At 41.6% G+C, this 26,227-nt stretch overlaps 1 protein-coding gene across 3 annotated transcripts in view; it reads right to left on the bottom strand.

Moving 5' to 3' along the window:
* PFKFB4 (6-phosphofructo-2-kinase/fructose-2,6-biphosphatase 4) overlaps positions 1-26,227 on the bottom strand; it is a 64,906-nt gene that overhangs the window by 31,814 nt on the left and 6,865 nt on the right. The window contains exon 1 of one of the 3 annotated variants that reach the window (XM_075183032.1): positions 6,230-6,498. The exons of 1 other annotated variant lie outside the window; for it this stretch is intronic. In XM_075183032.1, coding sequence (XP_075039133.1) covers positions 6,230-6,329 — 100 coding nt within the window. In that variant the 5' untranslated portion in view covers positions 6,330-6,498. Of the gene's footprint in view, positions 1-6,229; positions 6,499-26,227 lie in introns of those variants that run through there. One more of the 3 variants, XM_075183033.1, reaches the window with a different exon arrangement.

Genomic DNA, 26,227 nt, shown 5'->3' with positions numbered 1-26,227 from the left:
CTCACTTGGATTTACTTTTAAGCTGCACCTCATACGAGGCACTATTAAACTAAAATAAATTAAAATAAACGAAAATGCTAAAAATAAATAGATAGATACACGGCAGAGTCAATGTTACAAGCTCTCTTTATGAATTATGGCATGTGGAGAAGTTTACGGAACACAAATACAAAAGAACAATACACAAAGCATTGGAGGAAGTTTAAAGGACTAGACAGGAAAAATACAACTCCAATATAAGAGAAAAACAATACAGACAATTCCAGATATTGCCCTTATCACCCGATTTAATAGCAACATAAAAGCTATAGAAGAAATCATTCACAGACATTGGTATATTCTGGGGTTGGATGAAGAAACGATAAAGAACCTTCCAGAAAAACAAAGAATTGTTTATAGAAGAGCCAACAATCTGCATAGTATTCTGACAAAGAGCTATCTACCTCGCTCTACAACGAAGGGACATGCTCAACACACACAAGGCTTCCACTACTGCCTTAATTGCAAAGCCTGCAAACACAACGGCCAGACATCCACTAAATACACTACCCACTTTAAGTTCAACTCGAATGAAAGAAAATCACTTTAGACAGGCCATCAACTATAATACAGAGGGTGTTCTCTATATGCTGGAATGCCGATATGGCCTCCAGTATATTGAAAGGACAAAACCGACTATAAGGGGTAAAGTCCACTTAGCAATTTTTCTGATACCCCAGGAGTCAAAATCTCAGCAGCGAACTTTCCCTGGAATGTTTGGGAAACATTTTGCGGCTAACTAAATCCCCCTGAAAGAACACATCACTAATGTTAAAAAAAGACCTCAAGACACATAGCCTATCTAATCACTTCCTCATTAGCCATAAATGTAACCCTGAGGGTTTGAAATGTATGCGTGTTCCAACACCTTAAAAAATTCTGGAGAGGAGGTAACTTTATTGAAAATATGTTACGTATTGAATCACAATGGATCTATGAAATGAAATCCGTGGTCCCATATGGTTTAATTGTAGATTTCAACCTTGGTTATTTCCTAGCTATCTAAGCTTGGTACCTCTTATATTGTATTTGCTCCAATTCATTTATTTTTATTTATATTTCATTTTTATTTGTATTTTGCATCTCTATATTTTAAATTTGTTTATTATTTTTGAGTATTTCTCTTTTGGCACACAGTCTCTTAATGTATACTGATTTTAATCCCAATAAAGTATTAATTGCCCACCACATCAGCACTCTATTTATAGCCTCTTTTGATACCGTGCTGTTATCCTTGAAAAATTCCGCTATGGACGAAACGCGTAGGCCCATTACACAAGAAACCACAATTCCGTTACTTTACGGCTCAATTCTATTTCTGCGTTCCACATGTGGTTTACAATGCCGATCCACAGGAGTATCGTGCTCAAAGAACTCAAGGACTAAAGTGAATATCTTATACTGCCTGGGAACACATCCCTAGGGGTTAATAGGGTAAGACTTGCTTCTTTGTTCCCGAACTACACTATTAGCCCATTACGGCTCCACACATCGTTATTCAAGAGAGCTTATACCAGGCTTGGCTAACCTGTGGCACTCCAGATGTTGTGAAACTACAAGCCCCAGCATGCTTTGCCAATATATAGCAGCTTATTGCTGAAAGGATATGCTGGGACTTGTAGTTTCACAACACCTGGAGTGCCACAGGTTGGCCAAGCCTGGCCTATATCATGGACTGTGCCTTATAATTATTTATTGTTATCATTTGCATTGTTTATTTTAGTTTGACTATTTTGATTTGTTTTTTCTTTGTTGTCCGATTTTGTATCCACTATATACACATCATACCCTTTTAGACTACTACTTTGTACAGTTATTTCCACTCCTTGCGCTTTCCGGTTTCTATTCTATTTTAAAACAGCGTATAAAACGAAGAAAAAAATCTGTACTAACAGTAAGATGTAAGAGCGCAGGCCGCGTTATTTTCGGCAGTAACGCGGCCAATTGAATTCCCCCCTAAGTGTGGCTTAACTGGCTTCTGTCACCTCAAAACAATGGAGACAGATATAGTAGGTTGAATAAATATTTATGAAAATGCAGCCTATCAATTCATAAGAAAAACAATTTTAGTCTGGAGTGTTGAATATTAGTCAAACAGTGCTTTAATTATAGTCCCGAGCGAATTAATAGGCTATATTCTCATAAATATTGGGGCAGACAACAAAACGGCTGCCTCCACTATGCATAGACACTAGGGGGTATATTTATTAAACAGCGGGTTTGAAAAAGTGGAGATGTTGCCTATAGCAACCAGATTCTAGCTGTCATTTTGTACAATGTTTTAAATAACTACAAGCTGATTGGTTGCTATAGGAAACATCTCCACTATTTCAAACCCGCAGTTTAGTAAATAGACCCCTAGGTGACCTTTTTGCCCAATATATTTGCAGCCAAATTCCTTTTCATAACAAAACTGGAGGTAAAACTCCCTACAGCAATGCCCTGCATTTTCCCCAATACTTTATATTGCATAATATTTTAGTTTGGTTTGTTTAGCGACTAACGCAATTTTTTCCTTTGGCCATTGATTCAGTTTTTATCAACTGAATGATTATTATTTCAGTTGCTATATCTATGCTGCCACACTTCCACTTACCAAATAGAGATTAAGAAATTTCCTTTTGCCGTTCCAAATATCCCTTACTGGCTGTTTTATATACACTGATTATAGGTGCTAAAACGGTCAATAAAGTTCTGACAATGGAAGAACAAAGCAGCATCTATCCCTGGCCTTCTTCCTCTGAGAATACAGAACAAAGGGTCACTCTGTCAATAGCACCATATCATATTAATCCTACTAATTATTCAACACCACTTTAATACATACTAAGCTTTTATGTGGAAAATGCTGTACCTAAGGATACGTATCCTGATTATATGGCTGCACTGATACTATTTAATATTGTAATATGTTGGGTTTGCCAGTTTTCATCCTATCTGTAGAAAGGGTTAGCAATTTAATTTAGCATCACCAATTTATAAGGTGAATTTTCAAGGTTGCAGATGTAGAAATGAATACACTGCCGTCTGGGTGATACTGGTGTAAGCCTGTTTCTACTATACTGCAGGGGAGCAATTTGAAATAAACTAGGAATGGTTCATTGAGTTCTTACCGCAGATTGCAAGCTCTGCAAAGAAATGGAGAAAAAAAAAAAATCCCTTGTTCATCTTGGCGACAGGATTGCTAAAATACCAACATTTTATCTTAAGCCTTTGTGGTATAAGTGATGGATAAGACAACTGCAGGGTACAAACATTTAAATTGTAGCTGCAGTTAAAAATGTGAAATGCAGATTGCGCTAGAAGTGTTTGGCTGCAGTGTGGGAGATATTGTGCCAACAATTCAAAATTGAAAGATTTGCATTACTGCTTCATCTGACAGCTACATAAGCACTGCATGCGTTACCGTATACTTCTATGTAGGCATACTGCTCCGTACAAGCACTAAGTTTCTTGTTCATTATTGGTTAAGAAAATGAACACAAAGCAACTAGCAATCGATTGTACATGAATACAAATATATCCTATGTAAAACTGGTGTTTAAGTAATAAAATCAGATATTTTAGTTATATAATATGTACAAATTAATCATAAACCACATTGACACTCAAAATGACTGAGATGTTGGCCATAGCTCGAAAGCTTCGTGTCCACCGAAACCATACGTCAAATGCATTAGCCATGCCATTGTAAATAGAAGTTTTACTAGCGTTCAGGTCACTGGAAGTTTCCTACATTTCCCTAAAGCACTCACATGCCGTAAACACAAGAGAAGGGAGCAGGCAGCATTCAGAAAAACAATGCTGCAGCAACTCTTCCAAATGTAAGTAACTTGTTAGGAGATCACTGGAAACAATGGATTCCATTCTCTGTATTATAAGTAGATTGCCATTTTTCTGTATGGGCACTGCGTGTGGAGATGGGTCGCTTCTTAGTCTGGGCACTATTCAGGCGAGACTGTGCCACTTTCCAGTGTGGGCACCATGCGCAAGAGACTATGTAACTTCCCATTGGGGGTGCTTATCTGTCTGGCATCATACAATTGAATGTGTATCACTTCTTTGGGCACTGTGCCACTTCTGGGTGGGTATTCTTTTTCTTATAATGTCATGCGGCTTCTAAGTAAATGGATACAAAACGCTTAGCAATGGACTTGTTTGAATACACCCCCCCCCCTCATATTTACTGCCATTGAAAAGTAATAAAAGCAGAGATCATTATCATCATAATCACCATTTATTTATATAGCGCCACTAATTCCGCAGCGCTGTACAGAAAACTCACTCACATCAGTCCCTGTCCCATTGGGGCTTACAGTTTAAATTCCCTAACACACACACACAGACAGACAGAATAGGGTAAATTTGTTAGCAGCCAATTAACCTACCAGTATGTTTTTGGAGTGTGGGAGGAAACCGGAGCACCCGGAGGAAAGCCACGCAAACACGGGGAGAACATACAAACTCCTCACAGATAATGCCATGGTTGGGAATTGAACTCATGACCCTAGTGCTGTAAGGCAGAAGTGCTAACCACTACGCCACCATGCTGCCCCAGCAGAATATGTACAAATTATTTAGAAGCCAACTTGACACACAAGTGGCTTTGAGAAGTTGGCCCTAGTTTTAGATATTGAGGATATCCATATTGGTTTGCAAGCATATTAAGTTATGGTGGTAAGCTAGTATTGCATCTCTAGTTGGCAAAGGATCAACATCACACAATCTCACAAGCACATTGTTATGCCTCTTCACTGCATGGGTGCCATGTGTCACAGTGCCATTTATCAGTGTGGGCACAGTGTGTATAGTAGGGTGTCACACTAGGTTATTGGTACGGCCTCATCTAGAATACTGTGCTCAGTTCTGGAGGCCATATCTCCTCCAGAGGGATATAAATACATTACAGACTATACAAATGGTGCATGGCCTACAGCACAAAACTTACCTGGAAAGACAAAAAAAATCTTAATATGTATAGTTTGGAGCAAAGAAGGGAAAGGGGGGACATGACTGAAACTTTCAAATATAATGAAGATTTTTCAACAAAAGTACAGGAGGGAAACATTCTTCAAAGGAAGATAAGTACTAGAACATGAGGACATGCACTGAAATTGGAGGGAAGTAGGTTCAGAGGAAATTTAAGGAACAATTACTTCACAGAAAAAGGGTAGTGGATAAATGGAATAGCCTGCCGTCAGAGGTGGTAGAGGCTAATACAGTAGAGCAATTTAAAACATGCTTGGGATAGACATAAGGATATCCTTACAAAGAACTAAGGATCAAATCGGGTTTGAGGTTATCATAGGTTAAAAAATGGGCAGACTAGATTGGCCAAGTGGTAATTTGCAGTCAAATTCTACGCTTATATGTATGAAGAACAGCATCACCTTTCTGTGTAGGAACTGCAGGCATTGTAGTCTGGCTCAACTGCTGTGTGAGCAGTGTGTGTACAGTAATGTGCCATTTATCTGTGGGTAATGGAAGTGCTACTGTGCCACCTGTCTGTGTGGGCAATGCATGTTTGATGTATGTGCTAGAGTGGCACTTCCGTGAGAGCAGGGGGTGTACTACTCCTCAGAGTAGGCAGTGTGCTTGTACAAACACACACACACACACACATTATATATATATTAGACACACACTGTGCCACCTGTTTTGATGCATGTCATCACAGTTCAAGCTCTTTGGGGCACCGCATGCATGAGCCCCTTCCCTCTGTGGGCACCGCATGCATGAGCCCCTTCCCTCTGTGGGCACCGCATGCATGAGCCCCTTCCCTCTGTGGGCACCGCATGCATGAGCCCCTTCCCTCTGTGGGCACCGCATGCATGAGCCCCTTCCCTCTGTGGGCACCGCATGCATGAGCCCCTTCCCTCTGTGGGCACCGCATGCATGAGCCCCTTCCCTCTGTGGGCACTGCACCTGTATTACTGTACCAATTCTCTCTGTGGAAACTGCACCTGTGGCACTTCTGTGAGATCCAGTTTTAGTGTTGTGCAGTTAGGGTTACTGCATGGATGTATAGTGGAACGGTACAAAAGTGTCTGATCACTGAGTACTCCAACTCGCACATGTAATATGTTGTGTAATGAATAGAGCATGTGTACAGTGGAGAACAATATAGTATTAGGTCTGATCACTAGAAAACTCCACATACACATGTAACATATGTACAGGACGGTGTTACCTTTCCTCTGGGCGCTGTGCTGCACAGGATGTCCATTGTTATAGGGAACCCAGATTTTTTTGAGTGGGTTCTGGGTCAGCTCTCGGGGAGAATCTGCCATTTCAGGACACGGTTAGACGTCCCACACTGCGGACAGCACACGATCCACACTCCGCAGTCACTGGCAGCCCGCACTGCAGACTGCACTCATACGACGGGGATGAGCAGGGTTACACATCCAGGACCCGGCGCACACACTACACACCCTCCCTGCTGATTGCACAAACACAGCGTATGTATGTCCTGAGAAGTGACTGGGGCATCAAGCTCCACCCAGGGGAGGAGCCACGTACCGCAATAACTCCTATAGAGACGCACACGATTCACTCTTGCACAGTCTACTGCCGTAATGATAGTATTACAAGCTCACTCTCTAACTTTGTCACATTATTAATTGTTTGGGAAGCTCCTTCGTACGGAGACAATGGGAGAGAGGCCAATAATAGTTACCTCTTTTTACTGATTGTCTATTTTAGACCTGTACAGATATTAGAAGTGTTATGTGAACATAATTTATTAATACCAGTTATTGCAATATAATAGTATAGCAGCCAGCAGGATAACCTTTCTAAAATTATAATCTGTTTTGTGTCTCTGAATTCACAAGTGCAACATAAAGTATATGGCTCATATGTTTATGTTTAGCACTGCAGTATACTGGGTTTAACAAACCCTCCCAACAGTGATATACCAGTTTCTCCCAAAATGAAACCTTTGTAAGCAGTGATTATCCTGGAGCAGGTGGATATGGCAGAGTTCCTATCTCTGCACCCATTCCCATAATAATCAGTTATTGTAGGTACGTGTAATCGTACTATTGCATAATGGGCACTGGCAGGGTGCACCTATTCATTCCACTGCCAAAGAAGAGAAACTAAATGGCATCTTTCTCTTCCCGAAAACAAAATACCATAAACATTTGTTTATGAGTTAATACGCTGAATCATAGATCTACTCCTGACCAATACCTGTAATTGTTGAAAACATTTCCTTTTTTTTTATATCTATAAAATATTATGGGGGGAATTCAATTGTCTGCGATGTTCCTAAAAACATCACGGACGCGCATTTTTTCCAACATTACGGTCAAAAGTAAAGTGGATTTTTCCTCGTACCTCTATGGAGTGTGAGCAGAATTCGGCATTACTTCACTAAAAAAAAATATCCGCGTGAAGTGTCTCACGCTCATTCCGGAGGCACATCGCATACATATTTAGGGAATTGAGTCTGCCCCTATGAATGAATATTTGTGAGGCACAGGACCTCCCTAGTAAACCAGAGACATCCAGGCCTAATGGGCCACCCAGAGGTATTTTTATTTTCTTTTATCATTCTATTTTTTGCGTGTTTTTTTTTTTTACATCCCGCAGGGAGCAGGCTTGCAACGACAGGTGACAATTAGGTTCCGTGGCAGCAAGGCCAGTCCGACATGAATGGCGTGGTCCCAGCCGTGAAGAGGTCCTTGCAGCCAATTGAGAGGCTGCTTAGAGCTGAACAGGGGCTGCGGAGGCTGTAATTTGGGGGCAACACGGTTGCTTTGTGGTTAGCACATCTGCCTCACAGCACTGGGGTTAGGAGTTAAATTCCTGACCATGGGGGGGGGGGGGGTGTATATATATGTTAGGGAATTTAGACTGTACGCTCTATTGGGGCAGGGACTGATGTGATGCATAGCGCTGCCGAATTAGTGATGCTGTATAAATAGCTGATGCTGATATTATCGCTAACAGGGTGAATGGTTTATAGACTTTCAAATGTCACAGTTAGAGGGGGGGGGGGATTCAATTAGCTGTGCATTTTGCTATTTCCCATTACTACAGTAAAATCTCCATTTATTTTTCTCCTCACACCACTATGGGGCATGAGGAAAAATCAGCAGAGGTTTCTGTAAAAATATCCACTGGAAAAAGGTCTCCGGAATAGTCAAAAGACACTTTGCAGCTAATTGAATTCCCCTCCTACAGTATTTCACTATTTAGTGTGGTTTAAATGATAGTGTAAATGTAAACAAAGTGACTCATACCAATAGCGCATTTGTAGTATCCCATAGCAGCATTGTGGAATATTATTATATGTCATACTTACATACATACATTTATATCATAGATCCAGGGGAGAAGTCATGTGACAAGGGGTAGGAGAGGGGCGTGGTGACATCTGTGCATCACCATAGCCCCGCCCCCACTATGAAGTGCCTAAATTCACGGCATTGAATAGCAAGGGGGGGGGGTTAATGATGGGATTAAACCCCACCCCCTCCATTCAATGCCATGAATTTCGTCGAATGCGGGAGCTTTGCCTACTCTTCCGGGAGCACTCCCCGAAATTCGGGAGCCTCCCGGGAATCCCAGTAGCGTAGACAAGTATGATTTATATATGTAGATGACAAACATTGTGTCACCAAATTTTTATGATTCATAATAACGTTCAGGGGATCGCCATCTATTCCCATTTTGACTGCTGTTTTGGGGTTTACACAGCAAGGGGGAAAATAGAAAGGAACCCCCACAACAAGGGGCAGGCTGGCGTGGGGGGCCCATAGTGGACTACCTTGGGCTGGGTTACTGGACTACTTGCATTTTTCCCCCTTCAAAATGTTTCTATAGGCTGCCGAGTTGAATCATGCCCCCCAGGCTATAATAATATAAAATATAATAATAAGTTTTTCGCTGATGTCCATGTAATCAATGAGGCTGCTTAATTTCAAATTAGTTGATATTCAATAATTATATTATTTCATAGCATTACACATCCCAGAGTGCCCCACAAAAATATATTCCTGTTTCTCCTTTTCTTGTGTATGAATTACTAAACATATATAGGTGCACCTCCCGGATTATTAAATTGAAAATATACTGGGTGGACAGAGTCAATGTAAAGTACATTTGCCAGTATGTTGGGCACTCAGTGGGGAATCACCCTTTTTTCCAGGCTGTGATTCCCCACAGAATGCACACAGAGCTTGAAAGGACCATTTTGCTATAAGGATCACTGTCCTTATACAAATAGGATGTTCACAAATACATAGAAGCAAAACAAACAGAAAAGAAGCAACATGTATACATGCCAGTTTTGTCCATTAAATTTGTTCGCTTTGCTAATATACATGTGTGACTGGGCCGTAATAATAAGCACCTGCTATGGGCCTATAAGTTGATTGAGCAACTTTCCTTTCTGCTTTGTTTGTTTGAGAGGCATGCTCTGGTATCAGTAGCTGATGGGGAGTGTTGGTGCTAGACTACTATTTAGAGGCTCTTGGGTGCCTCTTGGTAAGTTAGCTCTCAATTTACAAACACATATGTATGCCCCAAATATAGAGAATCTCATTGATTAGAGTTAGGACCACCCTATTAGCAGAAGCACCTTGGTGGGAGGCTTATCATGCGTTTGTAAATGTGTGTAACTAAGAACTCTGCGTTTTTATGTACAAATAGAACTTGCAACTTTGTTACTGGCTAACAGCAGTGTGCTGGGGGATTTTTCTCTGGAGTACTTACCTTTAACAGCTGTGTGCAGGTAAAACTCAACCCAGTTACAAAGCATAGCATTGATAATGTTAAAATTCAAATTGAATTTATGTTTATATTTAGTGTAGGACTGGCCAGAAGGGGTAGAGTTTGCCGTGAGTTGCTCAGTTTAACATGTATTGCAACATGTGGAACTAATCCCTATACAGTTTGAAGTAGCTAGAATAACATTAATAATGTGTGTGGTGAGTGCAGAGGATCAAATGTCATTTTGTTTATAAAATGTGGTCGCAGATGTTTTCAGTTGTTTACATTCATTAAATACTTTGGGTTGTGAGCACTACTTTATAGCCTTTTCTTGTGTGTTCCGCCTTCATCGATAGGACTCCGCCTAACCTTGCGTGTTCCATTAGCCTCACCTACCACTTATGTGGCTCTGGCTAACAGTATGCTAATCCCGCCTACTTTTGTGTTGGCTCCACCTACAGTTGATTTGGTCCCACCAACATTAGACCACTTTAAATTCCCAATCCACCCCTGCAAGCTGTCAATATAATCTCATTTTCTGTTTTCATGATATTTGGACATATGCTGCTGTGGGCAAAACCTGCACATTTCTATGTGATCTACTATGATTATTTGTGTATGCGTTTCCCAATGTCTATAATAGGAACATGTTCCTGGTGTAAAGTTGTTAGAAGGTTCATATTTGTAAATTCTTGTAGCTGACAATAGTCCCTAATTTCAAAGGACCATCCCACATTTTGTCTGGAACATTATCTTGCTTTTGATTAAAGGCCTGCTACATATTACTACATATCAAGTTTATCAAGTTCATCAAGAGATTGTGAGCAATTGCTCAATGAGCAGTCACTTGAATGTGGGTGTAGGCACCGCTATGTCTGAAGTCATAAACAGAAGAAAGAGGCACAGAGCAAGGGAAGAGCTCATGAGCAATTTTAGTAAACCATTGATTTAGATATTTCTTAATTCAAGCAATGGCCTGCACATGCACTTCTAATTTTGCAGGTTGGATTCAATAATCAGTATAATTTGTTAGTTACTCCGTATGTTGTGTACATTAGTCCATGTCCAGTTAAACTTTTTTTCGGCCAATTTCGAGGCATCTTGACAGTTTAACACTTGTGCAAAATCTGGATAAAAACACCTATAACCCAGCTAAAATACTAAAACGTTTGAAGATGTGCATAAACCCTACCAAGTATTTTTTGCTATAACAATATATTTTAATATATTGTGATTTGTGACAAATCTTGTCGTGGAGTCTCCCATCTTGCCCGTTTCACTAGGGTGGGCAGGAGAATTACTTACTCTCCGGGAGACCTATCCAGAACAATGGAGCCGCCTGGAAAATATGGGTGAGTTGCCAAGTATGACATATGTCTATCTAGACCAGGCCTGGACAACAAGTGGTTCTCCAGGTGACAAAGCATGCTGGGGCTTATAGTCTCACAAATCTTGGCGAGCCACACGTTCATGCCCGATCTAAACAGTTTGTGTGTGAAGTGTATAAATATATCTGACCAGCAGCAAAGTGATTCCAGGATTTTTTTTCAAATATTAGCAATTAGGAAACTTTTATGTGGATGAATATTGTTTACAATTTGTTAACCTGACTGCGTACCTCCCATAACTGAAAATGAGGCCACGCCTTGATCCACCCAGGCCACACCCCTTTTTATAGCTAGAAATCAGGACTCCTTATCTACTCTCTCATAGGTCCTCTGAATGTATTTTTGACGGCAGAACAATGAGTTTCCACTAACATTATTAATCAAAGTCTCTTGAATCTTTACGGCCAAAATATGACCTCCAGTTCTTAGAATAAAGTCCAAACAAAAAAATAGATGTTCTTGCCCAGCACTGAAATATCATCACACAGCTATAGTTGTGGCAAAATCAATGGAAAATAAATCAAACTCTCAGAGGATGATTTACTAGTTACCAATGGTAAAGCAGACGTGTTGCTTACACAAAGTACTTACTAGTGAATTACCTCAACAATAAATATTAGTTCGGCCAAGCACAAAAGGTTCTCTCAACTGTGTACGTGCGACAGGTGCACAGTAAAGAACTTAAAATTCAGTTTTGTGTGGAGTTCAATCTGACAGGAGCCAAAAAAGTTCCAACAGTCCAGTGATGCTCTGCTCCTATCTCTAGCCTGCTTCAAAACAGGCAGTGGTGATGTCGATGCCCCTGCTCCACGAACCTCACCTTGATATGGATACAAGGTTTGGGGAAGAAGGGGGGTGTATCAACAGCACAACTGTGTGTTAGAAATGAGTGGTAAAGAACAGCCTTGCTGGTCTGTTGGAATCTTTAGATCTTCTGCATCAGGGGGAACATTGGACCCCTTATGTAATTTATCATAACTTTGAACGCCAAACCAAATCATTTAAGCAGTTGATTCTAACTACCCCATTGTTAGACACTTTATTAAATCCCTACACAACAATTTTGTTTTGCTAGAGACCCCTGCCATCTATATTCCTTAGTCATGCATGACTATGTGCCATTATGCTAACTCGTGGCGAATCCTTATATGCTGCTTCTCAGAACACCTATTGAAGAATCAGGATCCGGTTTTTAAATTTCATCTGTTCTCCTAGAGGTTTCTGGGTGTTATTTACCAACACTGCTGAAAAGGTGCCTAAATGTACTAAAACCACAGCAATCAATCAGCAATTAGCCTTCCTGAAAGTGGCATGTAGCACCCACTAGCTGCCTTGAGCGTGGCACACCTCCCTACAATCCTGGCAGTCAGGACAAAAGTCCTGACTCTTGGGGATAGTGGGACAGTCCTCTCACGTCGGGATTGTCCTGTCTAAATTGGGACAGTTGGGAGGTATGAATCCAACCACTCAGCTTTCACTTTCCTATTACAATCACTCACCAGCCACCATCACATTCCCAAAGTGTCATGCGTTTTTTTAATATCTGTTAAAAAGTCTTCATTCCTTAAGACTGGACTGTTGCAGAGAAGGGTCAAAGGTGACACTGCAAATAGGCATGTAATTAGGGCTGTGCCTACAGGGATATCAGGTCTGGGGTCAGGGGAGCCAAAAGTGGGCAAATATAAAGACCGCCACTGAGCGAGCACCATCTGAGCCACAATAAAGGCTGGGCAAAGGGACTGCATGGACCAATAGCTTCATATTTGTCTGCATGGTCACAATCTACGCCCCATCAGCTTTACTGAAGCCTCAGACAGAGCCTGCACACTCAGCCTGGAGGAGGAGGCCAAAAAGTAACCACACTAGGGCCCAACATTACACTTGGTATCCATGTCCTGGGGCAAGCCAGTCTTTGCGGACCCCCCTATTAAAACATTCTAGTTACAATGAACATCTAGGGCAGCTGCTGAAGGTTAAATATTGTAATTGTCTAACGGTATAATCATAATGTAATTCAATTTTTAGATTATTTATTATGTATAATTTTAATGGAAAAGGCACCAATCATGATAAGTGTTACATCATCTACACTGATCACCCACAACATTAAAACCACCTGTCTTATATTGTGTTGGTCCCCTCGTGCCGCCAAAACAGCTCTGACCCTTCCAGACATGGACTCTACAAAACATGTGATGGTGTTCTGTGATATCTGGCACCAGTGTGAGGTGCCGGAATAGACAATAGTGCAGTGCAGCTGTCAGAGATGGCCCTCAAAGCTTGGGGCCAAGGGTGATTGTACTCTTTGGACAAATAAAGGAATGGTCTTGGAGGAACAGGGCCCCATAGCAAATTGTGGGTAGGGGCCTGTCGATGCAGCTCTGTTCTCAAAAAAAGACCAAGTGGGGCCCTGCATCCACGATAGCTCCACCACTGTCCCTTAATGCATAAATAACCTATTGTATAAATATATTTAAATTTTTAGCACAGTGCGCTAATTTATATCATTGCAAATGTACTTATCTTATCCATACTTGCCAACTCTCCCGGAATGTCCGGGAGACTCCCGCATTTTGCGAGGGTCTCCCGGACTCCCAGGCGAGTGTGGCAATCTCCCGAATTCTGCCCACTTCACTAGGAAGTGCCCCACTTTCTAGTGAAGTGGGCAGAATTAGATCCCAAACGCAGCGATTCCCGGTGAATTGCGGCATTTGGCCCCGCCCCCCGCTGTCAAATGACGCGTTTGCGTCATGACGTCACTGGGGGACGGGGCCAAAATTACGCGATTTGGCCGTCCCGCCCCCATCACACCCCCCACCACTGGCTGGCTGCCGGAAGGGAGCTGAAGAAAGTCGGCAAGTATGATCTTATCTTGTGTATTAGACATATACTTTTTTATATATTGTGTGTATTTTGGTATAGGAAATGTATTTATATCTGAGACAAGGGGAGGAAATTAATTTTTTGCTTTATCCTTTCTAGAGGAAACACCAATTAGGCCAATCAGACCTTTGTCATCTGTGAGTGACCAACACTTGAATACACAGCAGGGAGTTGTTATCTGTATCCTGCCTGGTTAAAGTAAAAGGAAACCTCTGATCAATGTGAATTAGGACACAGATTAGTGTAAATTTTGTGAAGTATAAATTGCATTTAAATCCAAGTTTAAAGAACATCTCACATCCTGATGTTAAATTTGAATGAAATAGTTCAGTCTTTGCGGAGCCATCTCGGATCAGGGGGCTGGCTTACCCCCTGCCAGGATGTGTGTCAGAATCTGTATAAAAAGGAGAACTCTGTGACCATGTAATACATTATACCATCTGTACTTCTAGAGATCACTAGTCCCTTACACTAGTGTATGTAACTGTCCTCATTAGGACACTTGAGCTAATAAACATAATTTGCTTCAAGATCCTGCTTTGACAACTTCTTTCCTGCTGTAATTCCTGTGACCTGCAGATTAAACCCAACTCTAATCTGTTTTCCAGCTGTTCTGAGGTTTGGACCCAGCATCCAGTACCAATGCTCTGCCCACTACCTGCAGCTCTGGCTAGTGTGATAGGCCAGGCGGAACCATCCACAGCTACCCTGATCTAAAGGCAAGAGTTCAGGGGTACCAGTGCAGGTGCACCAGCAAGGGGGTACACTAGCAGTGGCAATTACCCAGAAGGACGCGGTTCTGAATGCCACTAAGTAGTCCAGTGGTGGCAACAGCTTAAGCCGCTCCTACTGCAGTTAGAGGGTGCATTTGGGAGAAAGGGGACTGTTGCAAGGCAAGCCAAACCAGTCCGCAGCAACACAACAGACAGGGTGGCAGAGGCGGTCCATCCTGTCACATATATGAAAGAAGTACTTCCTGATAATTTGTGGAATAGAAAAAAATGCAGTAGATAAATACCTGCAGTTAGTTCAGAACTTCAGAGATGATCAGGTGGACCAGTGGGTGCCTCATACATGCTCTCATGCGATTCACCAGCCACATCAACTGCCACAAACACAGGAGAGAAAAACAATTCTCTCAGCTCAGAGGACTCTCAGCCATCAATGTAGAGCAAGAGGTGTATATATCATTTGTCTATCAAGCAGATCTGCTAGAAACACTGGAGGCCTTTGTAACCCAGAAGCCACATAACCAAAGCTGTCCAGTAACCGCTCTCATACCCCTCTGATGTACTGAGCTTATCTTTGCCCACACGTCTCAGATACACTCACTCTCCAGCAAGAGGACACCCTGGCTAACTAAGCCTGCCCCAAGACACAAGCTCTCACTTGCCATCTTATCCCTCTATCACAGCGTAACATCTCTTTCCTCCTTACACCTTCCTCAGAGGAGCTTTCAGCTAACATAAGCAAATGCTCCTTGTAGCTGATTCATTTAACTTGTGGATTTAATATAGGCTAACAGGCACTATACTACCACCTTGTGGCCAAACAAAAATGTAAAAATAGTTGTTCTCCAAAGTAAAATGAAAACCTGAAAGAAAAATGTAGTAAGGTTTTAATCTTGGAGTATTCCCATGGTAAGGGCTGAAGATAATGAGTCATCCTTGGGCAGACACTCGAGGATAAGCAAGTAGGAGAGACAAGGATGGCGATGGTGCAGATGCAGCAGCCACCTCCATGCCTCTGCCCTCAGTAGCGCTCATTCACGTGTCCCTTACATTATACAGCTTTGATTTTAATGAAAGCTAAATGAGTGACAAAGATTTTGCCTACCACACATTTACCTGGTGTGGAAAGCAATGGGGGTGTTACGAACGTATAAGCTTAAGGCGGTCTGAACCCTTAATCAGGCCCTGCCTTCGCCACTGAAGTCAATGTAAAAGGAGTATTATTATTATTATTATTATTATTATTATCTTTTATTTGTTAGGCGCCAAAAGGTATCCGTAGCGCCGTACACAGTACAAACAGTGGACTATACAGGGTGAAACAGTACAGAACAATAAACAAAAATACCAATACTTCAAAAGCTCCACACAGGGTAATACAATAAGCACAGAGTAGAAGAACAGGTGAGGAGACAGGAGGGAAGACGGCCCTGCTCATGTGAGCTTACATCCTAAGGGAGGTTGGACAGAACAGGCACAAGGGGAGCCAAAAGAGAGACGGGAGAGCGAGTGGAGGAGGAGAGGAGGTTAAGTGGATGGTTGGTAGGCTTTACGGAAGAGGTGAGTTTTCAGTGCACGTTTGAAGGAGCACAGAGTAGGAGAGAGACGGATGGAATGAGGGAGGTCATTCCAGTGAAGGGGGGCTGCCTAGGAAAAGTCCTGGATTCTGGAGTGGGAAGAGGTGATGAGAGTGGAGGAGAGGCGGCGATCATTGGCTGAGCGCAGGGAGCGGGCAGGAGTGTGAATGGAGAGGAGGTTAGAGATGTAGGGGGCGGTAGAGTGGGAGAGAGCCTTGTAAGTGGTGGTGAGGAGCTTGAAGAGGATTCTATAGGGGAAGGGAAGCCAGTGTAAGGAGAGGCAGAGTGGGGAGGCCGAGGAGGAGCGGCGTGAGAGGAAGATGAGTCTAGCGGTCGCATTGAGTATAGAGCGGAGGGGGGAGAGACGGGAGTGGGGGAGGCCCGTGAGGAGGAGGTTACAATAATCGAGGCGGGAGATGATGAGTGTGTGGATGATAGTTTTGGCGGCGTCCTGTGAGAGAAAGGGACGGATGCGGGCGATGTTGCGTAGTTGGAAGCGACAGGTTTGGGCAAGGGAATGGATGTGGGGAGCAAAAGAGAGAGAGGAGATGGTGGTATTATTGACGACAATAGAGAGGTCATGGTGGGATGGGAGTCTGGGTGGAGGGAAGACAATAAGTTCCGTTTTAGAGATATTAATTTTGAGAAAGCGAGCAGACATCCAGGAGGAGATGGCGGAGTACAAGCCCAGTTGAGCCTAGAGACAGATAACAGAATCAGTTGGGACTGGTTAAGGAGACAGCATGTTGTGTAAAACAGTACAAAAAGAGGCTGGTGGTGGCAGTGATGCCCTACTACAACAGGGGCACCAAGGCACTGCACAGATGACAGTTAATCTGCACTTTTTTTAGACACAGGTACACTGTGTAGACGTAGGAGATGACGGTAGGAAGATATTGATATAACTTGTCTGGTTGTCGTAGAGACTAGTTTGTGAGTGTTTACACAGCCAGTGAAATTTATATAAATAGTCATATAAAACAGCTAGCTCTATTTAGTGACCATTTGCTTCATCAGGTGTTGGATATACAATGCAGAGCCCCATCATTGTGACCGGTATACAATACAGAGCCCCTTCCTTGTGGCCGGTATACAATACAGAGCCCCTTCCTTGTGACCGATATACAATATATAGCCCCTTCCTAGTGACCGGTATACAATACAGAGGCCCTTCCTTGTGGCCGGTATACAAATACAGAGCCCCTTCCTTGTGACCGGTATACAAATACAGAGCCCCTTCCTTGTGACTGGTATACAATACATAGCCCCTTCCCAGTGACCGGTATACAATACATAGCCCCTTCCCAGTGACCGGTATACAATACAGAGACCCATGCTGTGGTACACAAGGTAGAGTCCCATATACAATGCAGAGCCCCATACTTGTGACCTATGTATAATACAGAAACCCATGCTGGTACACAAGGTAGAGTACCATTTACAATGCAGAGCCCCTTCCTTGTGCCCGATTTATAATACAGAGCCCCATCCTTGTGACTGGTATACAATGCAGAGCCCCATGCTGGCACACAAGGTAGTGTCCCATATACAATGCAGAGCCCCATGCTTGTGACTGGTCATTTTAATAAATGGAAGAGGATAGGATCTGTCTGTCCCGAGCATGAATGACAGCTCTGACATGGATATGCCTCATTAGGTAGTTTCAGATTGAGGCAAAGTATTAAAGTAAGTAATACTTGCCAGCTTACAAGAACTGATGTGAAGTGACTGCTGTGGGGCGGGGCACTGAGTCATGTAATTTTGCCCTCCCTCTTCCCCCTCCATGGTAAAATGCCGCAGAGCTGGGGTCAAAATTATGTGATTTGCAGTTAACTGCATCATTGGGCCCCGTAAGGGCGGAATCTGGGAGAAAAGCATGGCCCACACACACTTCCATGGAAGGCACACGAAAAGGCAGTCAATGACCCCAAATATTATTATAGCTGATTTTTATTTTAAAATATCAGTTTTGGTGGGTGTTCCAACTTTCATCATGAACCTCATCCCGATGAAGTGGGGAGACGCACCAAAACTATCATATTGTACATGAATAAATGAGCATTATTTGCAAAAATATCTTTGATTGTTTTCTATGAAGTAGCATCACAGCTCCACTGTATTCTATTGCATGCAGCAATCATCGGCAGAACGGAGAGCTCTCTCCTTGTTTGATGTAGAACTACAGCAACCTTTGTGTGTGCTGTGGGGCCACGCAGTATAGGAGCTCTATACACAAGTGAAAGACACAAATCTCTTTTGGCCTTTAAATTTAGCTAGCTTAATTAAGCTAAAAGTTTGCTATGGTCCCAGTCTTTTCCATACACGTCATGGCACTTTAAAAAAAAAAAAGAAGATATAATCATAAGTTTAATTGTCATGGTTACCACGCTTGTGGTAAAAGACAACAAAATGGTTATCATCCGGCGTAACTGCCCAGGATTGGTAAGGGTTAACTTACCGCTTTCCTGGGATAGTCTTTGCAAATGTGCCCATGCATGAGCTGGCTCTAAATTATTTAAATTTATAATCACAATCCTGAGATGGTAATAACAGAATTAAAATCGAGAGGGTGGGGGGGTGGGACTGCACAAATCTACAGACCTACATCCACAATGCTTCTTGAGCGCAAACGTGCCTACCTACCTTCTCACCAGGCACACACAAAGCTTCACACTCATTTCTGTCGCCTTTAGGAGCGCCCCAATAAAAACAATCTATGTCTAGTTTTGTGGGTTGGTGGACTATGGAAAAAAAAAAGTTCATGTTAAGTCCAACCTACTACTGCTGTAGGACCACACCTTATATTTAAAATGTACTTTTTTTTTTCCCTCTTAAACATTGCTCAACTTTGCCTAATTTATGCCTTAAACTATTCATAAATGTGAAGGGACATGGTGACTGACTTTACTGTGTGTAGAATATATTATTACATTAGTTGACCTTACAATAGAAAGTGTGAAATGCATCCGATTATAAGTGACAAGAATGGATGACAGCAGGTTTCCAACACCACCGATGAGCTAGAGAATTAATGTCCTTTTGTGGGAAGGAATCAGCTGTGTCTACCTATAAACTAGACACATCTCACTAAATGCACCATACCTTAGCACCCTCTACCGCATTTAAATAATCGCATCCCACAAAAATTTTTTGATCTTCAGTGCAACCATAGGCATACTATACCACACTTCCAATCCACCCAACATCAGCTATTTATATAGCGCCACTAATTCCACAGCTCTGTACAGAGAACTCACATCAGTCCCTGCCCCATTGGAGCGTAGTCTAAATTCCCTAACACGCACACACACACACACACACACACACACACACACACACACACACACACACACAGAAACTAGGGTCAATTTAGCAGCCAATTAACCTGCAAGTATGTTATTGTAGTGTGGGAAGAAACCGGAGCACCCAGAGGAAACCCAGACAAACATGGGGAGAACATACAAACACCACACAGATAAGGCTATGGTCAGGAATCAAACTCATGACCCCAGTGCTGTGAGACAGAAGTGCTAACCACAAAGCCATTGTGCTGCAAACTTTTGCACCAGTGCAGACGTTCTTATTTTGGCCAACAAATCCATGCACTTCTCTGTGAAGCTGGGCACACTTGAGCTAATGGATACTTGTTAAACACAAAAGATTTACGCTGCATTTTTACACATTTGCGGTTTGTAACTGACTGCATGCCTTAAGTATTATTATTATACTTTGCCACTTGTAATGGTCCTCTTCCACCATCTTGTGGTCATTTCAAGCAAATACAAGTGAATGACACTCTTTTCCTGCTCCCTGCACCAGCAGTGCACATTTAGAAAATCTCACATCAGAGGTGAAATAAATAATGCTCTCTGTGCAGCTTTAAGAATGTAAGTAATTATTAGAATGTGCAGCAAAAAAAATAAAATTATTGCAGTATCGTGTCACCCAGAAAAATCTTTTATGATGTTGAATTCTTTCGTGTCAAAAAAGACAAAAGTATTATATGAGTGATACCTTTATTGGTTAAACAAAAGAAATTTATATATTTGCTAGCTTTCAGAGGACAGAGGACCCTTCATCAGGCAAGTTTACAAATGAATGACTGAGAAAAGGGCACAACATTTAAGAGATGTTACATCAAGCAATTTGTACAGGGAGGGGGGGGGATACATATTCAGATTGCTTGATGTAACATCTCTTAAATGTTGTTCCCTTTACTCAGTCATTCATTTGTAAACTTGTCTGATGAAGGGGCCTCTGTGCTCTGAAAGCTAGCAAATATATAAATTTCTTGTGGCTAGCTATCACTTCTACAATACTTTTGTCTTTTTTGACATGAAAGTATTCAACATCACATAGTCTAATTACTACAAAAGGGTTACAGGTAACAAATCAAAATTGAATCATTAAAATTATCTCTAATTCCACATCTTGTCTAAATTCTTTCCCCGACTCCTAATAATAAAAAAACTTTAAAAACATTACTACATAATTATATATATTGTGGCAAATATTCCTCTGCCACAGTTCCCCTATAAAGGAATTGATAAAAAGACAGCTAGGCTGCAGACAGGGTTAAAGGTTCCCTAGGATCCTCTTTTAGCACACACACACAGGTGTTCCACATGGGTGTGATTGGTTTGCTGTAATTTGTTGTAGTACTTGGGGTGGAGGATAAAGACACTGTATGTGTGGGTGGGACCACCGATGCCAGTAAGTGGCCAGCTTGCAGACAGGGAAGTTATGTCTAGCCAGATGTAGGTGGTGTGGATTCTTGTGTACTGTTTTGGATATGATTGCTGAACCAGCATTGGAACTGTTTTACCATCCTGACAACTGCTGATAAACAGCTACATGGTTCAGCATACCTGTGCCCGATTCCTGTGAATGCTGTACTTTCTCACAATATATATATCTATATCTATATCTCACACACACACACACACACACAGTGGGTGAAATAAGTATTGAACACGTCAACATTTTTCTCAGAAACTATACAGTTAATGCGGCTATTGTAAAATCAAGCCATAGATGTCCATAAATTAAGTTTTGTGTAATAATGTGAAATGACACAAGGAAAAAGTATTGAACACATGAAGAAAGGGAGGTGCAAAAAGGCATGGAAAGCCAAGACACCAGCTGAAATCTATCAGTAATTAGAAAGAAATCCTTCCAGCTGGGTCAGCCACAACTGATGGCCTATAAAAAGTTGTCTCATTATGAAGGTGTCACACAAGAAACATCTCATGATTGGTAAAAGCAAAGAGCTCTCTTATGACCTTCGCTACCTTATTGTTGCAAAACATACTGATGGCATTGGTTACAGGAGGATCTCTAAACTGCTGAATGTTCCAGTGAGCACTGTGGGGGCCATAATCCGGAAGTGGAAAGAACATAAACACCATAAACCGGCCACGACCAGGTGCACCTCGCAAGATTTCTGACAGGAGTGAAAAAAAAATATCGGAAAAGTTGTCCAAGAACCAAGGACCACTTGTGGAGAGCTTCAGAAAGACCTGGAATTAGCAGGTACAATTGTTTCAAAGAAAACAATAAGCAATGCACTCAACCTGCCATGGCCTGTATGCATGCTCACCACGCAAGACTCCTTTGCGGAAGAAAAAACATGTTGAAGCTCATTTAAAGTTTGCTGGACAACATTTGGACAAGCCTGTGAAATACTGGGAGAATATAGTGTGGTCAGATGAGAGCAAAATGGAACTCTTTGGATGCCATAATTCACACCATGATTGGAAGAGAAATGGGACTGCACATCACCACAAAAACACCATACCAACAGTGAGGTTTGGAGGTGGGAACATCATGGTGTGGGGCTGTTTTTCTGCACATTGTACTGGCATACTGCATATCACTCAAGGAAGGATGAATGGAAAAATGTACTGAGACATTCTTGATAAAAAATTTGCTGCCATCTACTAGGATGCTGAAGATGAAACAAGGGGGGACATTTCAGCAAGAAAATGATTCCAAACACCCAGTCAAGGACACACTCAATTGGTTTCATAGAAAGAAAATAAAGCTGCTAGAATGGCCAAGGCAATCATTACCAACAAAGGCCTTTGTACAAAGTAATAAAAAAAATTCAGGAAGCTTGTTCAATACTTTTTCCCTGTGTCATTTACATTATTACACTAAACTTAATTTATGGACATCTATCGTTTGATTTGCATGTGTGGACTGCAAGGGTTGTTGCTGACATTTGGTGTAAATTTCATTACAATAGCCACATTAAATATATATTTACTGTTGATGTGTTCAATACTTATTTCACCTCTGCTATGTGTATGTGTGTATATGTAAATAATTTTTTATATATATATATATATATATATATATATATATCTATATATATCTATATATATCTATATATATATATATATATATCTATATCTATATCTATATATATATATATATCCATCCATCCAGCATTTTATGCAGCTTTGTACATTGAATCCTTATACAAACAAATGACATGAAACAAGAGTAGCAGAATAACAAAAGTGGCTGTTGGTAGCGATACATTTTTATAGATAAATGCATTGTGCTATTTTGTGGTTTCAGGCAGTTACCAGTTAAAGGTTCAGCACCATATTTGCCTACTTTCTTGGAATGTCCAGGAGACTCCAGAATTTTGTGAGTAGGACTCCCAGGAGACTATCCAATAGGCTGACGAGGGCACAATTATTTTGTGGAGGGCAAGCAGGATTTTAAATTAAGGACAAGTTTGTTTTCATTCACAGCGTACTAGTCTGGCGTGGAAGGGGAGGGGCACTATGTGCATATTAGCCTAGGATTGCCTGAACCCGTAATCAGGTTCTAACATGCATATCATAGTGTACCCTGAAAATCAATGCATGTTTATAGAAGATCTGCAATTTAACAGATCTTGTATAACTTATTTCTCATATCAGTTTACTTTAATAAAATAAAAAAAAAGTGGTATCTCACACTGATATTTAAGAGAAAAAGGGGCACTACAAGTATTTTTATTCCCAAATAAAACTGAACCAGCTGACAGAACCCGAGTTGTATGTGTATATCTACATCTTTCACTTAAAATGCAAAGGGTGTGTACAAAGTAAAGGTGTGTAAAGCAATCCAAAATGAATACAACCTTTAACAGTTTACCCTAATAGAGGAAATGAAGAATGGCAGAGCAAAGATATTGTGTGTGCATGTGTGTGCGTGTGTGATAGATATAGATATATATATATATATATATATATATATATTATATAGATATAGAATTTGAGTATGGTAAATTCTCAAAACTGTGTACAATGCATATAGGAAATCTATAGCTTATCTGGTTTTCCGCCCACAGAATAGTCACTTTGTGCTTCAGAGATGTATATGCAAACGTGGGAAATTACCTATAGTTGGTAAAAGCCCAAAGCATACTAAAAGGTCTAGTATTTTAAAACATTCGGTTTAAAAGAGATAATTAAAATGTTACTAACGCATATTTGCTTACTCTCCCGGAATGCCTGGGAGACTCCCGAATTTCTGGGAGTCCTCCCGGGAGAGCAGGCAATTCTCCCGGATCCCGGCCAGCTTTATGAATGAAACAGAGGAGGCGGGGCTTAGTGACGGCGTACACGCATCACCGTGGCACCGCCCCGTTTTTTTTTGGTCCAAAATAGTGATGACCCATTTGGTGGCGGGGCTAATGGCGTGATTCTTCGAGCCCCGCCCCCACACACCCACCTGGGAGGGGGGGGTCAATGATGACTTTTTGCATTATCGGGCCCCATGCACCGCTACACAATGTTGTGAATCGTGTCCTTATGCAGCGGAGACAGGGACTTAATGCTGAAATTCTACTTCACAAGAAGAAGATCCAAATGAGTGGTCTACTCCTTCAGGAGTAGGCCACTCTCTTGGAGTCATGTCTATGTGGTATGGACATGACGCCAACATTTCACAAAATGAACCATGGACACTTCAAACTTCTAATTAATTGCATGTATGTACCCTGTCAACCATGAAAATACAATTTATAATAAAACTCCACACAATTACTAAGCTCTGTAAAATAATAAAATGTTTTAAATACTATATATTGGAATAATACATGTCAAACATGCACTTTAGGAGCCACAAACAAAAAAACACCCTCTCTTTGCTTTAATAACCCTTCCTTTCCTCTAAACAAAAGGTAAAATGAACAACATGATGTGGTCTGCACAATTATATCCCTGTTTAATATACTGAATCTTTGTGTTCGATTCTGAATTTAATACCGTGTATCCTTTTAAATCAGAAAATTATACCCTAAAGTTAATAATTGGCAGAACAGCCTGTTCTCAAAATAACTAACAGTTTGGCCACCATATATGTGCAAACTCCTCCAGTTCTTCCAGATTTGAGGGGTGTCTTCTCCGAACTGTTTTCAGATCTTTCCACAGGTGTTTTTTACGATTTAGATCCGGTCTTATTCCAGGGTGCTTTTTGAAGTGTGTTTGGGGCCTTTGTCCTGCTGGAAGACCCATGACCTTATATGGAGACCCAGCTTTCTGACACTGGAGTCAACATTGCGCTCCAATATGGCCCGGTAATCTCCAGTTGGCATGATGCCATGCACACGTACATGGTACGCAGTGCCGAATGCAGCACAGCGACCCCAAAACATCACTGACCCTCCTCCATATTTGACTGTAGGGAAGGTGTTCTTTTATTTTGCTTTCTGTAAACATAGGGATGAGGTGGTTTAGCAAAAGGATCTAATTTGGTCTCATCTGGCCACAGGACATTCTCCTAGAAGGAATTTGGCTTGTTCAGGTGTTTTTTGGCAAACTCCAGTCAGGCTCTTATCATCTGTCTCTCAAGTGGACCCTCCTGGGCCTCCTACCATATAATCCCCTTCATTAAGTTGGTGAAGGATGGTGCGAGTCGGAACGGTCCTGCATGGTATCTGAAGGTCGTCAGCTTGAATCCGTTCACAGCTGATTGAGGTGCTTTCTCCACTATTCGTGTGCTGCTATCTTCAATTAAGTTTTCTCTTGGCTACAATACAATGAGCCTTAAACTTCCTAATAACATTACATACGGTGAAAACAGGAACATCAATGTCTCTGGAGATTAATTTGTGTCTGTGAAATTGTCCATGCCTGGCTACAATCATCTGCCTGGCTTTTTCTTTTCTCCATGCTCATTGCGATACTCAGTGACACAAAACAGGAGAAGGAGTCCTTTTCTCTATTCAATGAGTGATTTTTATATTACAGACACCTGCAGCAACAGGTGAGTTCATTCAAAAGTGAAGGCGAATCACCTGCTTGAGTTACTTCTAGATAGTACCAATAATGTTGTCCGGCTATTAAATATTCAATGTAAAACACTGTATTTATATAGCACCTACATATTCCATAGGACATAAAACAACAAAAGGAGAGGTACAGTGTATTAGGGCTCTCATAGTATCCACTATCTGCTTCCTCATTATTTATATCTAAACAAAAAAAAATATCAATCATGCACTTAACAACAACAAAATTTGCAGAATCTGATCTTTGCATTGCTATACATCAGTGATGGGCAACAGTCAGGGGCAGGGCGGGCTGGGGGGCAGGGCAGGCATATGCCCCCCGGGCCAGTCCCATAGTGGACTACTTGGGCTGGGTCACTGGGCTAGCTGCATTTTTTTCCCTTTAAAATGTTCGCAATAGGCTGCGGAGTCGATTCTTGCACCCCAGGCTAAAATTTTCCAGCCCTCCCCTGTAAGCCTTCACCTACGACCCCCTACTTATTCCTACCTTATTGCCGGATTTATTTGTTATAGCTTGTAACACTTGTTCAAAATGCCTGCCGATATGTTATTACAGATACTCTTTAATTGTATTGTTTTGACTTATTGCTGATT

This window comes from Mixophyes fleayi, chromosome 8 (genome assembly GCF_038048845.1).
Source record: "Mixophyes fleayi isolate aMixFle1 chromosome 8, aMixFle1.hap1, whole genome shotgun sequence".
In the NCBI taxonomy this organism is placed as follows: Eukaryota; Metazoa; Chordata; class Amphibia; order Anura; family Limnodynastidae; genus Mixophyes; species Mixophyes fleayi.
The sequence above is the reverse complement of the archived record's forward strand: the minus strand, read 5'-3'. Positions and strand labels throughout refer to the sequence as shown.